General features: G+C 47.1%; 1 protein-coding gene across 1 annotated transcript in view; it reads left to right on the forward strand.

Annotated features, from left to right (window-relative positions):
• The first annotated feature begins 1367 nt into the window (after nucleotides 1–1367).
• The window catches only part of UBAC1 (UBA domain containing 1), a 35084-nt gene continuing 17273 nt past the window's right edge, over nucleotides 1368–19178 (forward strand). The window contains exons 1-7 of the mRNA XM_007521467.3: nucleotides 1368–1673; nucleotides 7422–7542; nucleotides 8291–8364; nucleotides 13630–13737; nucleotides 15026–15128; nucleotides 15460–15568; nucleotides 17014–17233. Of these exons, the coding sequence (XP_007521529.1) occupies nucleotides 1536–1673; nucleotides 7422–7542; nucleotides 8291–8364; nucleotides 13630–13737; nucleotides 15026–15128; nucleotides 15460–15568; nucleotides 17014–17233 (873 nt within the window). The 5' untranslated portion in view covers nucleotides 1368–1535. The remainder of the gene's footprint in view (nucleotides 1674–7421; nucleotides 7543–8290; nucleotides 8365–13629; nucleotides 13738–15025; nucleotides 15129–15459; nucleotides 15569–17013; nucleotides 17234–19178) is intronic.

The raw sequence follows: 19178 nt of genomic DNA on the forward strand, positions 1-19178 counted from the left end.
GGCCAGGTGGCTGTAGCTGGAACTGTCAGTGTAGATGATGCCCAAGCAGAACACCCTGCAGACCTCCACAGTGGGCCATGAAGGTAGAAGAGATGGGGGCCACCTCCATCTAGGCCTCCGGTGCGATTTCCGCCTCTTCTTGGAAAGACTTTCTGAATGCATGACCCAAATCCGGGCCTGGCCCACCTGCCAGGCTTCTGGACGCAAGGCATCCTGCCAGTGCCCCCATGACAGACCCACTGCAGCTCCCACTCAGGTGGACAGCTGGCCTGGGTGCTGGGCTACAGGGGACCAGGAGCAGGGGGTGGGGGAGTGGGGGAAGAAGAAGGGGTTGTCTCCTCCACGGCTCCAGGTATCTACCCTGTGGACCACACTTTAAGAAACAGTACCACGGGGAGTCGGGCGGTACCACAGCGGGTTAAGCACACCTGGCGCAAAGCGCAAGGACCGGCTGAAGGATCCCAGTTGGAGCCCCCGGCTCCCCACCTGCAGGGGTTCGCTTCACTGGCGGTGAAGCAGGTCTGCAGCTTTCTGTCTTTCTCTCCTCCTCTCTGTCTTCCCCTCCTCTCTCCATTTCTCTCTGTCCTATCCAACAACGACGACATCAATAATAACTACAACAATAAAACAACAAGGGCAACAAAAGGGAATAAATAAATATTTAAAAAGAAAAACAGCTCCGCAGCTATATGTCTGTGCAACTTACTGCGACTTCAGAAGTAAAAAGAAACAGGAGAAACTAATTTCATTCTATTTTCGTTTACTCTTACCTCCAAACTGGTTTAAGCATGTCATCAATATGCAAAGTTGGGGAAGCTCACGTCTTTCCCCCAACTCTTGGATTTGCTGGGTGTACTTTACACTTAGAGCCCCTCCCCAAACGCCTAGGTGTGGTCATGATGATAATAAAACCATCAACATAATTATCACCAGCCTTATTATCATAACCATCACCAGCACCCTCGTCATCCTCATCTGACCATCTAACCCTCCTGTTCTGTGTTAGGAACAACCATGGCCCCAATTTTCAGAAAGAGAAGAATCTGGAGGGAGACTAGCTGACTTGTCTGGCACCCTATTTCAGATCTTCTAGGATCTGAAGCAACACAGCACAGCTCCTTCTTAGCCATGGATGCTTCTAGCCCAGCTTCAGCGTGGGCTGGTTTGCAGGCTACACAAACACTACATACGGGAGAAGCTGCAGCAAGAAGACTACAACTCCCGGCATGCTCAGAACACGATCCGGGCGCCCCGCGGGCTCGGCTGCTGCCTAAGAACCACGTTTCCCGGCATGCTCCAGGGGCCTCCCTGTGACGCATTTCCGGCGCGGCGGTGGCTGCGGCAGCGACAGTGAAGCGACCCCTCCGGCCGAGGCGAGTGACTGGCAGCGGACCGACGGGGCCGGGGCGGGGCGGTGGCAGCCCAGTAAGGAGCGCGCGGGTGGACAGGCCCCGCCCCCGCCCCGCCCCAGTGACCTTCACAGGCCGGGCGGCGGGCGCTGGCCAGGCGGCAGCGGCGGCGGCTTTAGCGGCGCGATGTTTGTGCAGGAGGAGAAGATCTTCGCGGGCAAGGTGCTGCGACTGCACATCTGCGCGACCGACGGCACCGAGTGGCTGGAGGAGGCGACCGAGGACACCTCGGTGGAGAAGCTCAAGGAGCGCTGCCTCAAGCACGTAAGGCAGGGCGGCGGCCCCGGGCCCTGTTTCCCCGGCGGGGACGGTGGGGACAGCGCGTAGCTTTCAGCTCCCATCCCAGCCCCTTGCTGGCGCCCTGCCCCGAGCTGGCGCGTCCCATGCCACCCTCCCATTTGACTTCTGCTGCAGCCAGGGGAGCTGGGGACACATAGGGAAACCGAGACTGACGCCAAAGGGAGCGGGACCTTGTGGCTTTCTTGCATTTGTGCTTAATTGTTGTTGGGTTTCGGTCCTTAGTTTTCAACAGCTCCCCTAAGAGCTAGGAGTCAATGTCTTGAGAAAGGAGGGAACCACAGCGGAGGACTCCCTTTCCTCCCCTTTCCCTGCCCTTCCCCTGCCTGGAACTGTTTTCTGTGCCTACCAGGTAGGTGGACGAGGACGTGGCTCTGGCCTCTCATACCTCTTAGACTGGAGTTCCTTAAAATAGTGCTGCTTGCAGGACCTTTACTGTGTCCCTTCAGTTGCTTAAGTGGCCAGGTCCTGGAGAAGGGGCTAATCCCAGTGCTCCTAGCTAGCTGAGTTACTTTTTTAGTTTATTCAGGTGAAAACTCCTTGTATAATTAGTTCCTTCGGATACTAATTTTGGAACTAGTTTTTGATGGCTTCGTCTCTGTAAACTTGGCTCAGTGAGGCAGCCTGAGACATCTGTGTTTGACGCTAGCTGCCTAAGGAAACTCTATACTTGGCATGATGGAGTGTTTCAGTCTCAGAATTTAGGTTACAGGAGGCCACAGCCATTTAACGTGGATCCCATTTGATCAATTACATATCCATGCCCACATTTTCTAGACATACCTAGACAGGTGGTTTTCTTAAAATAGATCTAAGTTATAATAGCTACTCCCAAAGATACTTTTGAGTCACTTCCCTAAGTGTGGTTCTTGGCCTTGTTCTGTAACTGTCAGAAGCAGACCAGAGAACATTCCAGCTGACAGGTGAGTTGCAGTCTGCACCACACTGGAAATGAACAACAGGGATGTTTGGCCTTGGTGATTCACAGCAAAGGGGAGAGCGCGCCAAGCTCAGGCACTTGATTGTTCCTTCCTTACTTTTCTTCTGATGAAGCCTACGTAGCTTCCCAAAGCAGAAAACAGGGCAGCTCTGAGCTAGAAGGCCAGGACTGAGTAAGCACTGTTGCTAAGCTAGTGTGTAGCACTCACTTGTTTATAATCAGATCAAACCCTGGGTATCACACATGCACACTACCCCATAACCTACTCCCTGGCCCAACATTTTCCTTTATTTAGACCAAGAGCAAGACGTGGGAGATGGTGGGAGCAAAGCACTGCTCCACCCTTCATGGAGGTCTCTTTATTTTTCCCATGGGATGCCAGGGATTGAACCCAGAGCCTCATGCATGCAAGGCAGATGCTCTACCCACTGGTCCAACTCCCCCAGCCCTATTGCATGCCTTTTGAAAACCTTCCTGAGATGCTGTATCGTCCTGCACCCAAGGTGGGAGATACCGAAGGCTGGGTTTGTTTTCACACATTGAGGACCAGACTCTTAGTGGACCTCAACCACATGAATTAATGGAATCATTGGGAATAGAATCTCAGTCCAAAACTGCGTGAGCTTGACAGGTCACCCAGAGGTCAGGCAGGGAGAAGGCCGTGGACACACCGGTGTGGCATTTAGTTGAACTCAGCAGTGGCACAGATTTGCATAACCATCATAGGATTATTGTATGAAAGGAAATAGGAAATGAGAACTGTTTGATCCACAGATGCTTGCTAATGAATTTCAGTAGCACTTGGGGTTAATTAGGCAGCCAGTTTCCTATGATGTTAGTCATTACGTTCCTGGTGTTTATTATTCTAATCAGTGTTGGGATCTATCATTTGGGAGCTTGGGGGGGGCACTATCTCACTTTAAAGTGAGATTTGATCCCACTCTGCAGTCTCAAGTGTGTGGAGGAGCCTATCTGCAGGGAACCTTCATACCTCAAGAGCAACATAAATTGCAGGACCTAAGGGCTGAGCTGTGAGAACGTGTTCCCACCTCCACACCTTCCTGTTCTGTAGGCAAAGTGAGCTCTGTGCCTCCTGAGCCTTCAGAATGAAGAGTGCTCTCAGGCTGTGTACCGGCATGTCCCCCTGGAGACCCACGCCCGAATGTCAGGTTGCTGCAGGCAGCAAGGCCTGGCTGAGCTCCTGCTCTGCCTTCACAGGCTTCCTGGTGCAGCAGGCTGTCTCTTCCAATTTCCCCTCTACCTTGAGGGGCCAAAGTGAGTTTCTTACCCCCCCCCCCCCTTCAGCACTCCTGGAAGTGAGTTGTTTTATTGAAGAGATGGATCACCACTGTTGCCTTTTCCTTTTTGATTTTACACAAATGGAAATTGTTGCCTTTGTCACCTGGAGCAGGGAAAGGGGCAAAATAAGCTTGTGTGTGTGTGTGTGTGTGTGTGTCTGGTAAACTTTTATGAAATCTCTGGAACATGACCTGGAGCCTGAAAGTGTGGTTATTAGCATTCCTTAGGTTACACAAAGCATTCCTTAGGTTTTCTCTTCTGATGATGGGTTACATCAAGTCTGAGGGACACCATGCCCTCACTCTTTAGGAGGTGGTGGGCCTTTCAGCTGCTGCCATGGGCTTTGTGCCTCAATACCTGACTTGCTGGAAAGCCTCTGCTGAGCCAGAACCAGAGTGAAATAAATGGTACAGTTGACACAGTACACAGTACAGACTTTTTGTTTTGATGTCATTTGTTTTTGCTGTAACTGGGGCTTCACTGCTCTGAACCAACTTTTTCAGATAGAAAGAGAGTTACAGAGACATGGGTGGAGAGATGCCACAGCACTGAAACTCCCCCCCCCCCCCCCCCAGGGACTAGGTTCAGACCTGGGCCATATATATATGACAAAGCAGATCCACAGTTTTTTCAGGAGCCAGGTTGTTCCTGAAGGTTGTTCTGGAAAATCTTGTTAAGTAGACTGTTTTCAAAACTTGTCAAATCAACTAGCCTGCAAATTTTAGAATTAGAAGTATACACAGTATTTCAGGGAACAGAACCACTGTGGAATTCAAGGGATGAGGGTAGCAAGGGGTTTTCTGCTATGTCATGAGTGGTAGAAGTCTCTTACTGTTTGTTAGGCACATACACACACACATACACACACACACACCAGCCAGTTTTGTGTGAATGGTCACTACCCTCCAAAGCCTCCTTGTTCCTTTCCTCCTGTTTTCAGTGTAGCTCACCAAAGATTCTAGTTACTCTTAAAATGCTGGCATTGTGAGGTGAAATCCATTCTTAGACTTTGTTTTCTTTTCTGCAGCAGTACGCATTCTATGTGTCTGATCTTGGTGGCAGAGGCAGGTGGTCTGCCAAGGAAGGCTGCAGGGATGCTGGCACCAGCCCTGGGTAGGGTGTATGTCCCCAGTATTGCTGCAGCCTCCCTTCGACCTGGATGGTGCTTCTACCCATGTGCTAAGCCAGGGGGCAGAGATGCAAGCTGTACCCAATTGGCTGAATGCTCCATCTCTGCTTCTCAATTCCCGCCTTGTAACCTCAGCAGTTCAGCAGACTGAGGGGAAAGTTACCTTTGTAGCCCAGATTACAGAATTGGCTGTGGGTCTTCCTGGGGTGTTCTGTTGTGATCTCGCTCACCTTACCCTTAATTCCTCGAGAGGGGCCATCACTACGGGCACCACTGTTTGCTGTGATGTGTGTATCGGGGTTGTGAATGCCAAAACATGGTGGAGTTGTGATGCTAAGTGCCCTACTCCATCACCTATGTCTTTGCCACCTTGTATGCTAGCATTTACTCACTCACCATGCAGTGGTGACCTGCTTGTTGATTAGAAAGCTTGAAGCCAGGAGTCGGGCTGTAGCACAGCGGCTTAAGCGCACATGGCACAAAGCACAAGGACCGGTGTAAGGATCCCGGTTCAAGCCCCCAGCTCCCCACCTGCAGGGGGTTTGCTTCACAGGTCTGCAGTTGTCTATCTTTCTCTCCTCCTGTCTTCCCCTCCTCTCTCCATTTCTCTCTGTCCTATCCGACAATGACGACATCAACAACAATAGCTGCAACAACAATAAAAACAAGGGCAACAAAAAGGAAATAAATAAATAAATATTTTTTTTAAAAAAGAAAGGCAAATTAAAAAAATAAATAAATAAAAAATAAAGCTTGAAGCCCAGCAAAGGAGAATGGTCTTGATCATCTGGTTATTATGCATGTGACTCTGGGCCAGGTTGAAATGATGAACAGGCCTTGTACTGGAGTTTTGTCCTGGAGTCTGCCGGGAGCTCCTGGATGAGAATGGGATTACTAGGGATCTGGTAGCAGGGTATCCTGGATTCCTTTTTGGAGTGAGAAGTCAGTAGCCACCGAGGTGGATTCCCAGGTAATCTGAGGGTGGGAGAGTGAGATACATGGAGGGTGGCAGTGGTGTGTGTATGAGGACACATAGCTTCTCAGTAGCACCTCCATATATGGGTGGGGACCTCAACGCCCCTGCCATATCTCAAGATCCTGCTCAGGAAGATGGCAGCATGTGTGTGCTCAGCCCCTCTTGAATTTCCAAGGGGACCACAGCAGCACTGGCAACTTGCTCTGGGCTCTGTGAATTTTCCTTAATGGGAGGGGGCCAAGCAGAGACCAGCCAAACTCTTCTGTGTTTGTTTTTTTTTTGGGGGGGGCAGGGGTAAGTTTGGGTCTTTGATTGTTCAGATCCTGATTCTTGCTCACTGTAGACCAACGCACATGCTGTCTCAGCCCCTTTTCATTGTATTTGTGGGAAAAGGAAAAACAAGTACAAAACATACTTGGATCTTTAGAATTTCAGGGAACAGTGAGCCTATATTTGTTTTATAATAGTTCTCCAGGTATTTCCAGACTAAAGATCTGATTCAGGTTGCCACAAATTGTCAGAAGGGTATTCAATGTAAGAATTGTAAACCTGGGAGCTGGGCTATAGTGCAGCGGGTTAAGCGCAGGTGGCGCCAAGCACAAGGACCATAAGGATCCCAGTTCGAGCCCCCGGCTCCCCACCTGCAGGGGAGTCGCTTCACAGGCAGTGAAGCAGGTTTTCAGGTGTCTGTCTTTCTCTCCCCCTCTCTGTCTTCCCCTCCTCTCTCCATTTCTCTCTGTCCTATCCAACAATGACAACAACAATAACTACAGCAATAAAACAACAAGGGCAACAAAAGGAAATAAATAAATAAAATTAAAAAAAAATTGTAAACCTATTTCAGACTGCTTGGTGGGTTTGTTAATAGACTTCTAGGTACTTAGAGCAAAGGTTACCTGGCATTGTATAATACCTGGATCAGGCATTGTAGCTTTTCATAGCACTCCCACCACAGATGGAAATTCTTTGTTTTTGTCTTTTTTTAATTTTTTTTAATATTTATTTTATTTATTCCCTTTTTGTTGCCCTTGTTGTTTTATTGTTGTAGTTATTGTTGTTGTCGTTGTTGGATAGGACAGAGAGAAATGGAGAGAGGAGGGGAAGACAGAGAGGAGGAGAGAAAGATAGACACCTGCAGACCTGCTTCACCACCTGTGAAGCGACTCCCCTGCAGGTGGGGAGCCGGGGTTCGAACCGGGATCCTTATGCCGGTCCTTGTGCTTTGCGCCACGTGCACTTAACCCGCTGCACTACAGCCCGACTCCCTTTTTGAACTAGTAGGAAAACCCAGTAAATTCCTGTGCCAAGTCCTAAGTAATTAATATTATGATTTGCGTATTTTGTTTTTAAATCTATGATTTTTTTCCCCAGTGTACTCATGGGAACTTAGAAGACCCCAAAAGTGTAACCCATCACAAGCTAATACATGCTGCTTCAGAGAGGGTGCTGAGTGATAGCAAAACAATCCTGGAAGAGAATGTCCAAGACAAAGGTAAGGGACAGTGGGCAGGTGTGGGGAGGGCAGAAAACCCCTTGGCACTGAAGTCAGTGCTCTGAGTCGAATCTGAGCAAGAAAACCTGGTCAGTTAATTATTCCCGTCCACTCCCTCTATTAAAACAAAATATGCATTGTTCAATATTTGTGAAAGCCAGCGTAAGCCAAAATTGTACACACAGCATCCATCTGAGAAACTAAATGTGAACTTTATTTTTCATTCACATTCAAAGCATAAGCAGCAGTTCCCCAGGGCCACTGCAGGTTTTATTTGAAGCTAGAAATGGCAGCAGTTGTGGCAAGTTGTTACCTGTGTCCTAGGAAGATGTCCCTGTGACACGCACTCATCTTATAAGCAGCTTACGGTTTTGTGTCTGGAAACTGGCCACATGCAGGTGTTCAGCAATCAGAATGGAGGCCAGACTTCATCTCTCAGCCTTACACTGTAGTCTGCTAAGATGAATACATTCTGCAAGAGTCCCACAGTTCCTTGGATGTTGCTGGGGCCATCTCATGCCCTCTGGGGTCTCCAGTCCCCTCTAGTTATCCCAGCTGGGCCCTACTAGGCTTAAGCCTACAGGTGACAGGCAAGCAGATAAAAAGGCCAGGTAGGATCGGTGGTGCAGATGCTGGTACAACAGACACCCAGTGGTGGCCTGCTTTTCTGTCTGTCTCCCTTGGTGCTTTTACATCAAAGTATGGATGTGGGACAATAACCAGGCTGAGAGACTTATTTCTTTTCTAGATGTCTTACTGTTGATAAAAAAGCGAGCTCCAGATCCACTTCCTAAGATGGCAGAGGTTTCAGCAGAAGAAAAGGTAATTTTCCAAGTTTGGAATTGGAAGTCGACAAGAAACATCCATGTACCAGGTGTCTGCAGACCAAGCAGCTCTGTAGTTAGAGTGGTCCTGGGAGATTTCTGTCCTGCTTCTGGTCAGCTGACAGGTACCCAGGAAAGCCTGACTCTGATTTCCAGCAGCAGAGAGAGAAAGAGAGAGACGCCCAACAGCTTCCAGAGTCAGCACACCTGACTTGGCCACATGGGCCTGCTCCTGTTCCTCCCCCACCTCCAAATCCATCTTGGCAGAAAGCAGGAGCTGCCAAAGTCACCCCTGCAAAACCAGGACACAGAACACCTGCCATTAGCAGTCTCAGCATAGACTTTGTAATGTCCCCCAGAGGCTGGTGTCACCTGCCTTGTCAGGATCTTGCAGGACAGCATTGGATGTCCCTGGCGTTTGTCCCTCTATTTGTCCAGAGGCTGCCATGAAAGCCCGTCTCTCGGAAAGCACATCCACACCATAAAGACTTGCCTTGGGTATAGTTCCTGCCTATGTTGAAGGGCAAAGCTCTGCTGTTTTAAAGCGGTAGCTTCATTCTGGTCACAATTTCTTCTTACCCACAGGCCCTGGAAGAGCTCTTTCTTTCTTTCTTTCTTTCTTTCTTTCTTTCTTTCTTTCTTTCTTTCTTTCTTTTTTTTTAAAGTATTTATTTATTCCCTTTGTTGCCCTTGTTGTAGTTATTATTGTTGTTGTTGTTGTTGATGTCTTTGTTGTTGGATAGGACAGAAAGAAATGGAGAGAGGAGGGGAAGACAGAGAGGGGGAGAGAAAGACAGACACCTGCAGACCTGCTTCACCGCTTATGAAGCGACTTCCCTGCAGGTGGGGAGCCGGGGGCTCGAACCAGGATCCTTGTGCTTTGCGCCACCTGCGCTTAACCCACTGCGCTGCCGCCCGACTCCCAGAGCAGTTTCTTTCTTAAGCTTTGAAATACAGGGAGAGTTCTCAACCAGAGAGAACAGGAAGAACTCTGGGCCTAGCCCTCAGACCTGGCAGTGGGACGAGAGATTTTAGCATCCTCTCTGGAAAAGGCCCTCAGGAGGGTCTTTGGGCTTCAGTTGCCTGTCATATCTACAGTCACACCTGCTGCAGAGCAGGCACACACATGGGCCAGCCGCCACCCCACCCTGCCCCACCCCAGAAAGCAGATCTGGGCCTGCCTACTATCCCTGAGTCAGACCCTCTGACATCTGCTGGGTGGGTCACTGTGCTCAGGTTACAGTTGGAATGGTTGCAACGGATAGAAACGGCGTTCTACCTTCACTGGCTCTGGCTCCTCAAGCTAACCTTTTCTCTGTACAAGTTTGCAAACACTGTAAGATCTTCATTCCTGTTATTTTTGTTCAGTTATTAATTTTCTATGTATACTTTTAAAAATATTTATTTTTAATGAAAGAAAGATACAGAAAGAGACCAGAGCACTGCTCAGCTCTGGCTTATGGTGGTGCTGGGAATTGAGCTTAGGGCCTCAGAGCCTCAGGTACAAAAGTCTTTTGCAGTGGTCTGGGAGGTGGTACAGTGGATAAAGCATTGGACTCACAAGCATGAGGTCCTGAGCTTGATCCCCAGCAGCACATATACCAGAGTGATGTCTGGTTCTTTCTCTCTCCTCCTATCTTTCTCATTAATAAATAAAACCTTTTAAAAAAGGGGAAAAAGTCTTTTGCATAGCTATTATGCTATCTTCCCAGTACTTTATATAGGCTTTTTAAAGATTATGTGTTTTGTAAGAGACATCAGAGCACTACACAGTTCTTTTTTTCTTTTTTCTTTTTTTCAGAGAAATCAAGAAAGGGGGCCAGGTGGTGGTGCACCTGGTTGAGTGCACAGGTTACAATGCGCAAGGACCCAGGTTCAAGCTCCCGGTTTCCCCCTGCAGGGGGAAAGTTTTGCAAGTGGTGAAGCAGGGCTGCAGGTGTCTTTCTGTCTCTCTCCTCTATCACCCCCTTCCCTCTCTGTTTCTGGCTGTCTCTATCCAAGAAATGAAGATAATTTTTAAAAATTTAAAAATAAATAAATAAATTTTTTTAAAAAGAAAGAAATTGAGAAAAGAGAGGGAGATGAGAGAGAGAGAGAGAGAGAAAGAGAGAGACCAGGCAGTGGCGCACCAGGTTAAGCACACACATTGCAGTGCACAAGGACCCAGGTTCAAACCCCTAGTCCACACCTGCAGAGAGAAAAGCTTCACAAATGGTGAAACAGGGCTGCAGGTGTCTCTCTGTCTCTCTACCTCTCTATCTCCCCACCGGGTTTCTCTCTGTCTCTATCCAATAATAAACAAATATTTAAAAGAGAGAGAGAGACCTGCTATATTGCTTTACTGCTCAAAAGACTTTCCCCCTGTAGGTGGGGACCAGGGATGAGATGGAGGAGGATTTGATTCTGAATCCTTGCATGTGGTAACATGTGCTTAACCACGTGCACTACCTCCTAGCTGCTGCACTGCACAGTTCTTCTTTTTTAAGGTTTTTTGTTTTGTTTTTGGTTTGTTTGTTTGTTTTTCCTCCAGGGTTGTTGCTGGGGCTTGGTGCTTGCACTACGAATCCACTGCTCCTGGAGGCCATTTTTTTCCCATTTTGTTGCCCTTGTTACCCTTGTTGTTGTTGTTACTGTTGTCATCGCTGTTGTTGTTGGATAGGACAGAGAGAAATCAAGAGAGATGGGGAGATAGGGGGAGAGAAAGACAGACACCTGCAGACCTGCTACAACACCTGTGAAGCAACCTCTCTGCAGGTAGGGAGTCGGGCTTGAACCGGGATCCTTACACCAGTCTTTGCGCTGCGCTTAACCTGCTGCGCTACCACCCGACCCCCTTTAATTTCTTTATTGGGGTATTAATGGTTTATAGTCAACAGTAAATTACAATAGTTTGTACATGTGTAACATTTATCAGTTTTCCATATAACAATTCAATACCCTCACTAGGTCTTCCTGCACCACCATGTTTCAGGACCTGAACCCTTCCCCTCACACCAGAGTCTTTTACTCTGATGCAGTACCAATGTCCAGTTCTTCTGTCATACAAAGTACTGAGGGTTTTTCATGGCACTCTACCCACTAAGCCACCTCTCTGGCCATGAGATTATTTTTTTTTTTAGTTTTTATTTATAAAATGGAAATATTGACAAGACTATAGGATAAGAGGGGTACATTTCCACACAGTTCCCACCCCCAGAACTCCTTATCCAATCTCCTCCTTTGATAGCTTCCCTCTTCTTTATCCCTCTGGGAGTATGGGCCTATCACTGTTCTTTTTCAGCATCATGACCAGAGTTGTTAAAGCCCTGTGCTCTGTAGCTACCTAGAGCCTATCCTTCAGCTTTTCCAGTGCCTTCCCTAGTTGCTGCTTTCTAGGCCTGTGGATAGTTTGGGTTTGCTCCTCTGTTAGTGGCTCTTAAGTCTTCCAAATCTGTGTGTTGTCTCTCATACTTTATATTCTAACCAGAAACTCACCAGCTTAAAATATTTCGAGGGACTGTCCTTCTGAAATTTGGGGCTCAGTATATCTTCAGGAGAGGAAATAAAGCATCTGTATTTGCACTCCTTTCTGGAGGCTCTGGAGAAGTGCTCCAGACCACTCAGTGTTGGCAAAACCCTGTTCCTGCCACCGAAGGACTCAGGCTACTTTCATGCTGACTGTCTGCTAGGTGCTCCTAGCCACAGGGCCTCTGCCCTCTTCAGAGCCAGCAATAGGCTTCTCATGTGTTAAATCTCTGACCAGAAGAAGCATTGTCCTTTTTAAAGGGCTTGTTTGAGTAGGTCAGGGCCATCAAGGGCTGTGTCCTGTCCTTAAGGCACTGTGCCACATGACATGACCTAACTCTAGAAGAAGCTGTCATGCTCACAGGCCTGCAGATTGAGCAGGCCGTCTTTGAATTCTGCCTGCTGCAAAGCTATGTGTCTTGCTTTTGGCACCACTCCACATAATCCAGCCTCAGGCCTGCATTCCGGTACTCTGGCTTGCAGGGAGCCTGCTGTGCGCCAGAGCAGAGGAACTGTCCCTAGGATGCTGCATGGGAACCGGTCTGATCTGATGCTCCTTTTCTGGAACACCTTCCTTTCCCTCCACTGGAGGCTTTTCATCTTGATGCTTAGTTCTGAAGTTTCATGCTCTATATGTTTTTCCCCTTTCACCATGTATGTAACTTTAAAGCTTTATTAGTTTTCATTATGAAAATTTTCTAGATTTTTAAAAAATATATAATTTCTGGGGGCCGGGTGGTAGTGCAGCAGGTTAAGCACACGTGGTGCGAAGTGCAAGGACCAGCTTGAGGATCCCAGTTTGAGCCCCTGGCTCCCCACCTGCGGGGGGCTCACTTCACAGGCGGTGAAGCAGGTCTGCAGGTGTCTGTCTTTCTCTCCTCCTCTCGGTCTTCCCCTCCTCTATCGATTTCTCTCTTATCTTATCCAACAGCAGCAACAACAGCTTTAACAATAATAACAAGGGCAGCAAAAATGGGAATATATTCTACTTTTTTTCCCTTTCTCTCTCTTTCTTCTACACTAGTTATTAAACCTTCTTTCTGGGAGATGCCCTGAACTTTCTTCAGGCATTCTGCAGACTTTTTCCTCTGACTGAGAAGTTTGCATTTCCTGGTACAGTGCCTGTTCTCATTCTCTCAGCTCCCTGGGTACTCTTCTTTCCATAAGCTTTGTTTGTTTGTTTGTTTGTTTGTTTTTACCAAAGTGCTATTCAGCTCTGCCTTATGGTGGTACTAGGTATAGGACCTGGGACATTTTGGTGCCTTGGACATAAAAGTTGTTTTGCAAAACCATTTTGCTATCTTCTTAGTTCAAACTGCTTTTGATCAGTGTACTTCTAGTCCTTGCATTGTCTCTTTTCTCTATGATTCTTTATTTTTCTGGTTTAAATTCTAATGTCTGTCTCTCAAGGCATCCACTTGGCTCTCCTTGACTGCCTTGCCTTGTGAGAGGTTCTTAAAGGTCCTGGACCACTCCTTTGAGGGTCACCACTCCCTACACCATTCTGTCTGTGGCCATAAGAGTGGCTATCTGCTCCTGTCCTGCATGGTTACTGCTGTTTAGCATAGGCAAGAATGGGGTCTTGAATATCATAGCGTATGCCGTCTGTCCCTGAGGTTTGCACAAAATCTCTGGAACGCCTGGCATTTACAGCTCTAGTTCTTTCCCTAGTTAAAGCACTACTTATTCAGTTGACATAATCTTGCTTTTTTACTGTTCTTATATCCGCTTCTGACATTCTGATTACTTTCCTGTATAGAAAAAACAAGACCAGAAAGCCCCGGATAAAGATGCCATATTTCGAGCAACTGCCAACCTGCCCTCCTACAATATGGACCGTGCTGTGGTCCAGACCAACATGAGAGATGTGAGTGCCTGTCTGGCTGTGGGACCACGTGGTCATCCTGACTCCACAGAGCTGCTGGAAATTATTGGGGATTTTGGGTGGAGAGGATATAGGAACTCTGGGTCCTATTTGCAGCTTAATTTTTTAATGAAATGTTTGAGAATGAACTCAAGGCCTCACACATGCACAATACCAATGAATGGACTCACCAGCCCACTTTTTCTTCTATATGAAGAGAGAGGAGAGAGGGAGCAAGAGTAGGAGAGACACCAAAGCACCACTCCACCATTCATGGAATTCCCTTAGTGCTGAGAATTGGACCCAAGGCCTCACACATGGTAAGGTGTGTGTTTTACTACTGAGCTCTCTCCTAGCCCCTATTTGCAACTTTTCTTAAGTCTAATTGTTCTGCTACAAAAAAATTTAAGAAGACAGCTGACAGCAGAATTGAAAGAACAGGTTCCATGAGGAAGATGTTAGAGTTTTGCCTAGAGTCTGGCAAAAACTTTGCTAGAAATCTAGACTTACATGATTGTGAATGGAAATGCTGCCAGTTAAAGAAGAAAGTGTTTCCAGTGGGTGGAAGGAGTGCTCCTGATCTAAAGCAGCACCACAGGACCCACTTGTTTTTAGAAGCAGACCTCTCTTAGGGCTCTTCCAGAGAGTTCCATATTGAAAGGGCATTGGAGCCCCGACAGCCATCTTCCCCACCGTGTCCTCTCCTGTGTTTGCCCTCACATGGTAGCACTCATAGGTTAGCTGAGGCTAATTACGGTAAACAGGAGAGCTAACCATCTGGTGTAGTCATGGTACACAGGTTGGTCTTTTGTGTGTGGTATGTGGAGGTATCCTGTTACATTTCCAACAACGCCCTCCTTGTTGAGAATATGAACTAGCTGAAGCCAATTCTCTGCTGGATGAAAATGAGAGTACTGTGTCTGTGAAGTTGTTAAACTAGTCAGCATTTGTCGGGGAAGCCAAAGCAGGCTTGTTCAAAAGCAGTAACAGGCCAGGAGCCCTTCTCACTGGGTAAGGTGGAGCCACCTCATGATATCTCTCTGTGTAGCGAAGAGTCCATGTGCATGGTGCATCTGCCACAGAAGCTTCTTCGTATTCTCTGTTCAGAGCCTGCTGGGAGATGCTTCCTCTTCCAGTCTAATGTTCTTTCTCTTTCATCTCTGATGCTCTCTTGAAAAGCTATGCCATTTTGATTTTGGCTGGGAGCTATAGGGCAGGGGCTGTACGTATATGCCAAGTAGATTTGTTGCACATTTAGAAAAATGAGTTCCTTGTTCTTCTCTCCCTGCAGTTCCAGACAGAACTCCGGAAAATCTTGTTGTCTCTCATCGAGGTGGCACAGAAGTTGTTAGCACTGAATCCTGACGCAGTCGAATTATTTAAGAAGGCAAATGGTACGAGCCCACCCCAGACTGGTGGCCATACTCAGCCCCAGCTGTTTGCATGGTCTAAAGAATGTGTCATTCCCTCTGTAGAGTTTGCTCCCCACAACTTCCTGCCAAGAAAAGGGGAAAGTTCAGCCTATTTAACCTGCCCACTTTTGGGTGATGGGTCAGTGAATCAAGTACTATCATCCCTTGTTAGTGTGAGTGTGAGCCAAGATTAGACATCAAATTTCCTGAAGTTTAAACAATTTGCCATATGTGCCCGGTACTTAAGCTTGAAGTCCAAGGGGGGTTGGGGAAGCATCTTCCATGTCCTCAAGAACCCCATCTTTCTCTACAGCAATGTTGGATGAAGATGAGGATGAGCGGGTAGACGAGACCGCTCTGCGACAGCTCACCGAGATGGGCTTTCCAGAGAGCAGGGCTGCCAAAGCTCTTCGACTGAACCAGTATGTAGGGCCACAGGCACCATGGGGCCTCCTTGGATGACATCCTCCATCCCCAACTGACTGCATCATTTCTTCTTATTTTTTTTTTAGTATTTATTTATTTATTCCCTTTTGTTGCCCTTGCTTTGTAGTTGTAGTTATTCTTATTGCCGTCATTGCTGGATAGGACAGAGAGAAATGGAGAGAGGAGGGGAAGACAGAGAGGGGGAGAGAAAGACAGACACCTGCAGACCTGCTTCACCACCTGTGAAGCTACTCCCCTGCAGGTGGGGAGCCGGGGGCTTGAACCGGGATCCTTATGGTGGTCCTTGCGCTTTGCGCCACGTGCACTTAACCTGCTGCACTACTGCCCGACTCCTTCGACTGCATCATTTCTAATGCCTTAGAAGTGTGAGATACCTTAGATGTGTGTCCTAGAAATAGATTGATTGAGCATCTCTGTATGTTCTCAAAAGAGTATGAACTTGTCTCCCTGGTGGAGATGATGTGCATTTAAATTTTTGCTGAGCTGTAGTTTTAGAACCAGACCAGAAGCCTGTTCGTAGCAGTAGTGTTATTTAGTGTTTTCTCTAGTCAGCCCTTTTGTCTCTCTTTTTTCTTTTTCTCCTTTTTCACCAGAGCACTGTTTAGCTCTGGCTTATGGTGGTGTGGGGGATTGAACCTGGAACTTTGGAGCCTCAGGCATGAGAGTCTGCTTGCATAACCATTATGCTATCTACCATCTCTGTCTTTCTTTACTTGACCCAGTGTCTACACCCAGATCTAAACAATCTGTAAACCAAAGGATAACCAGTGGGCCATGTTCTGTTTTGCTTTGGACTCAAACTTTTTTTTTTTTTTTTTAGAATCATAGTGCACTTTATTTATTCATTTTAATTTCTTTATTGGAGGATTAATGGTTTACAGTCAATGATAAAATACAATAGTTTGTACATGCGTAACATTTCCTAGATTTCGACATAGAAATTCAACCTCCACTAGGTCCTCCTCTATCATCACGTTCCAGGACCTGAACCCTCTCCACAGCCCCAGTGTCTTTTACTTTGGTGCAGTACACCAACCCCAGTCTAAGTTCTGCTTAGTGCTTCCCTTTCTGATCTTGCTTTTCAGTTTCTGTCTATGAGTGAGATCACCCCATATTTGGACCCAAACTCCTACATACCCCACATGTTTGGTTCCACTGCTTAGTAAATGGAGGTCTTTGACCTGCCAGAAGCAGTTTGGGTGAAGATCAGAGTTCAGACACCTGCATTAAGATTCTCACTATTGGATCACCTACTAACACTAAAAAAGAAATGAAAGTCAGAAGGCTGTGTGTGTGTGTGTGTGTGTGTGTGTGTGTGTGTGTGTGTGTGTGGCAGGCAGGGGGTGGAGGGTAAATTCATGAAAATAAAAAGCCCTCATTCGTTGGCCTGGGAATGCTGGGAAGTCTGTTTGCCTTTCAGCATGTCGGTACCTCAGGCCATGGAGTGGTTAATTGAACATGCTGAAGATCCCACCATAGACACACCTCTTCCAGGCCAAGTCTCACAAGGTGCGGTGGGGGCTGAGGCCACCTCTGAGGCTATTGCTGGGACAAGTAAGGAAGCTGAAGAGGCTAGAGATGAATTGACAGAAATCTTTAAGAAGATCCGGAGGAAAAGGGAGTTCCGGCCTGACTCACGGGTAGGTATTGTTAGCACAGACCCAGGCCTGGTTGAGTTGCTGTTCTTCCACTTGGGCTCTGTTGTACAGAGGAGGGTAGAGCCTTGTTATTAGTCTGGCCCTGGAAAAAGAGAGCTGAGGGTGGGCTAGAGGCCTCAAGCTCTAAGTTAAGTTTTTCTTATCTGGGCTGGGGAGACAGCATAATAGTTCTGAAAAGAAATTTACATGCCTGAGGCTTCAAGGTCCCAGGTTCAGTTCCTAGCACCGCTGTAAGCCAGGACTGAGCAGTACTCTGGTATCTCTCTCTCTCTCTCACTGTATCTTTCTCTTTCTGTCTCTCTCATTAAAATAAATAAATAAAATAGTTTTTTAAATGTTTTTCTCACTTAAATCTTGTGACTGTATTCACCCTCACTGGAGTTCACACATTTAAAAAACTGATAGTTCCTGTTTGTATTTCAAGTGTCCATAAGCCATGGGGGTGCTGGGGTGTTGGTATCTTCTAGTTCTGCTTTTAAAAACCCCTTCTGTTTCATTTGGTTTAAATCCCCCCTGCTTAACACTGCATTCTATTTACATAACCACTGTATTCTATTTACATAACCACTGTATTCTATTTACATAAATCACTTTTACATTTACATAAAGCACCACCTTCCCTCCAGGGCATTGGTAGTTTAGTGGTAGAATTCTCACCTGCTCCACTCCCTCTCCTTGTCACACCCTGATCCTCTCCTTGTCACACCCTGATTTTCACCAGTCACTTTTCTCTCCACCCTCTCTGCGTCACATCCTGTTCACACCCTACTTGCGAAGTATATATAAAGACAACATTGTTCGTTTTAGTTAGTTGTTAGTTTAGTCTAGCTTGGTATAGATTGCGCTGCGTCCTGCATGAATAAAGAGATACTGCGTACAGCTCAACCATGAGTCCCTGGTCGTCTGTCTCCCGTCAATGAAGCTCAGCCCGACACTGGGGCAGGTCACTTAGGTAATTTTCCATCGTATAATCATGATGTCCTATGGGGCAGCAACTCTGCTGTGTATGGCCCCCTCATTTTGGATGTTTTTGTGTCTCCCTGTTCTCCACTGATCTTTTGTTGAGTCTTACTTCTTCTTGTATATAGTTTTAATCAGTTTAGGCTTGATACATATTGTATTTTCTTTCAGAGCATAGATCTCCTATCTCAAGGCTCCAGGACTCCAATTCTGAGTGTTCTCATCCTGCTTAGTGGTGTGGGTGGTTTTCTCAGGCTATATGATATTTGCCTTGGGCTTCTTTCCATGGGACTCACACATGGCTAGGCCATGAGATGTCTACCTCAGGTGATTCACTTCCACCAATCTGGGCCCAGATTTCTTAGAAATTGTCCAGGCGTGAGTCAGGCGGTAGCGCAGTAGGTTAAGTGCACATGGCACAAAGCTCAAGGACCGGCTTAAGGGTCCTGGTTTCAGCCCCCGGCTCCCCACCCCATAGGGAGTCGCTTCTCAGGCAGTGAAGCAGGTCTGCAGGTGTCTTTCTCTCCCCCTCCTCCATTTCTCTCTGTCCTATCTAATAATGACGACATCAGCAACAGTAATAACTAAAACAACAGTAAAAAACAAGGGCAGGGGAGTCAGGCGGTAGAGCAGCGGGTTAAGCACAGGTGGCGCAAAGCGCAAGGACTGGCTCAAGGATCCCGGTTCGAGCCCCCGGCTCTCCATCTTCAGGGGAGTAGCTTCACAGGCGGTGAAGCAGGTCTGAGGTCTGCAGGAGTCTATCTTTCTCTCCCCCTCTGTCTTTCTCTCTTCTCCATTTCTCTCTGTCCTAACAACGACATAAATAACAACAATAATAACTACAATAACAATAAAAAACCCAAGGGCAACAAAAGGGAAAATAAATATAAATAAATACAAAAAAATAAAAAAAAGAAATTGTTAAGGCAGGTCCTCTAACTGTACAAACTGTGACTATGGCTCTGAG

The sequence above is a fragment of the Erinaceus europaeus genome, chromosome 10 (genome assembly GCF_950295315.1).
Source record: "Erinaceus europaeus chromosome 10, mEriEur2.1, whole genome shotgun sequence".
Lineage (NCBI taxonomy): Eukaryota > Metazoa > Chordata > Mammalia > Eulipotyphla > Erinaceidae > Erinaceus > Erinaceus europaeus.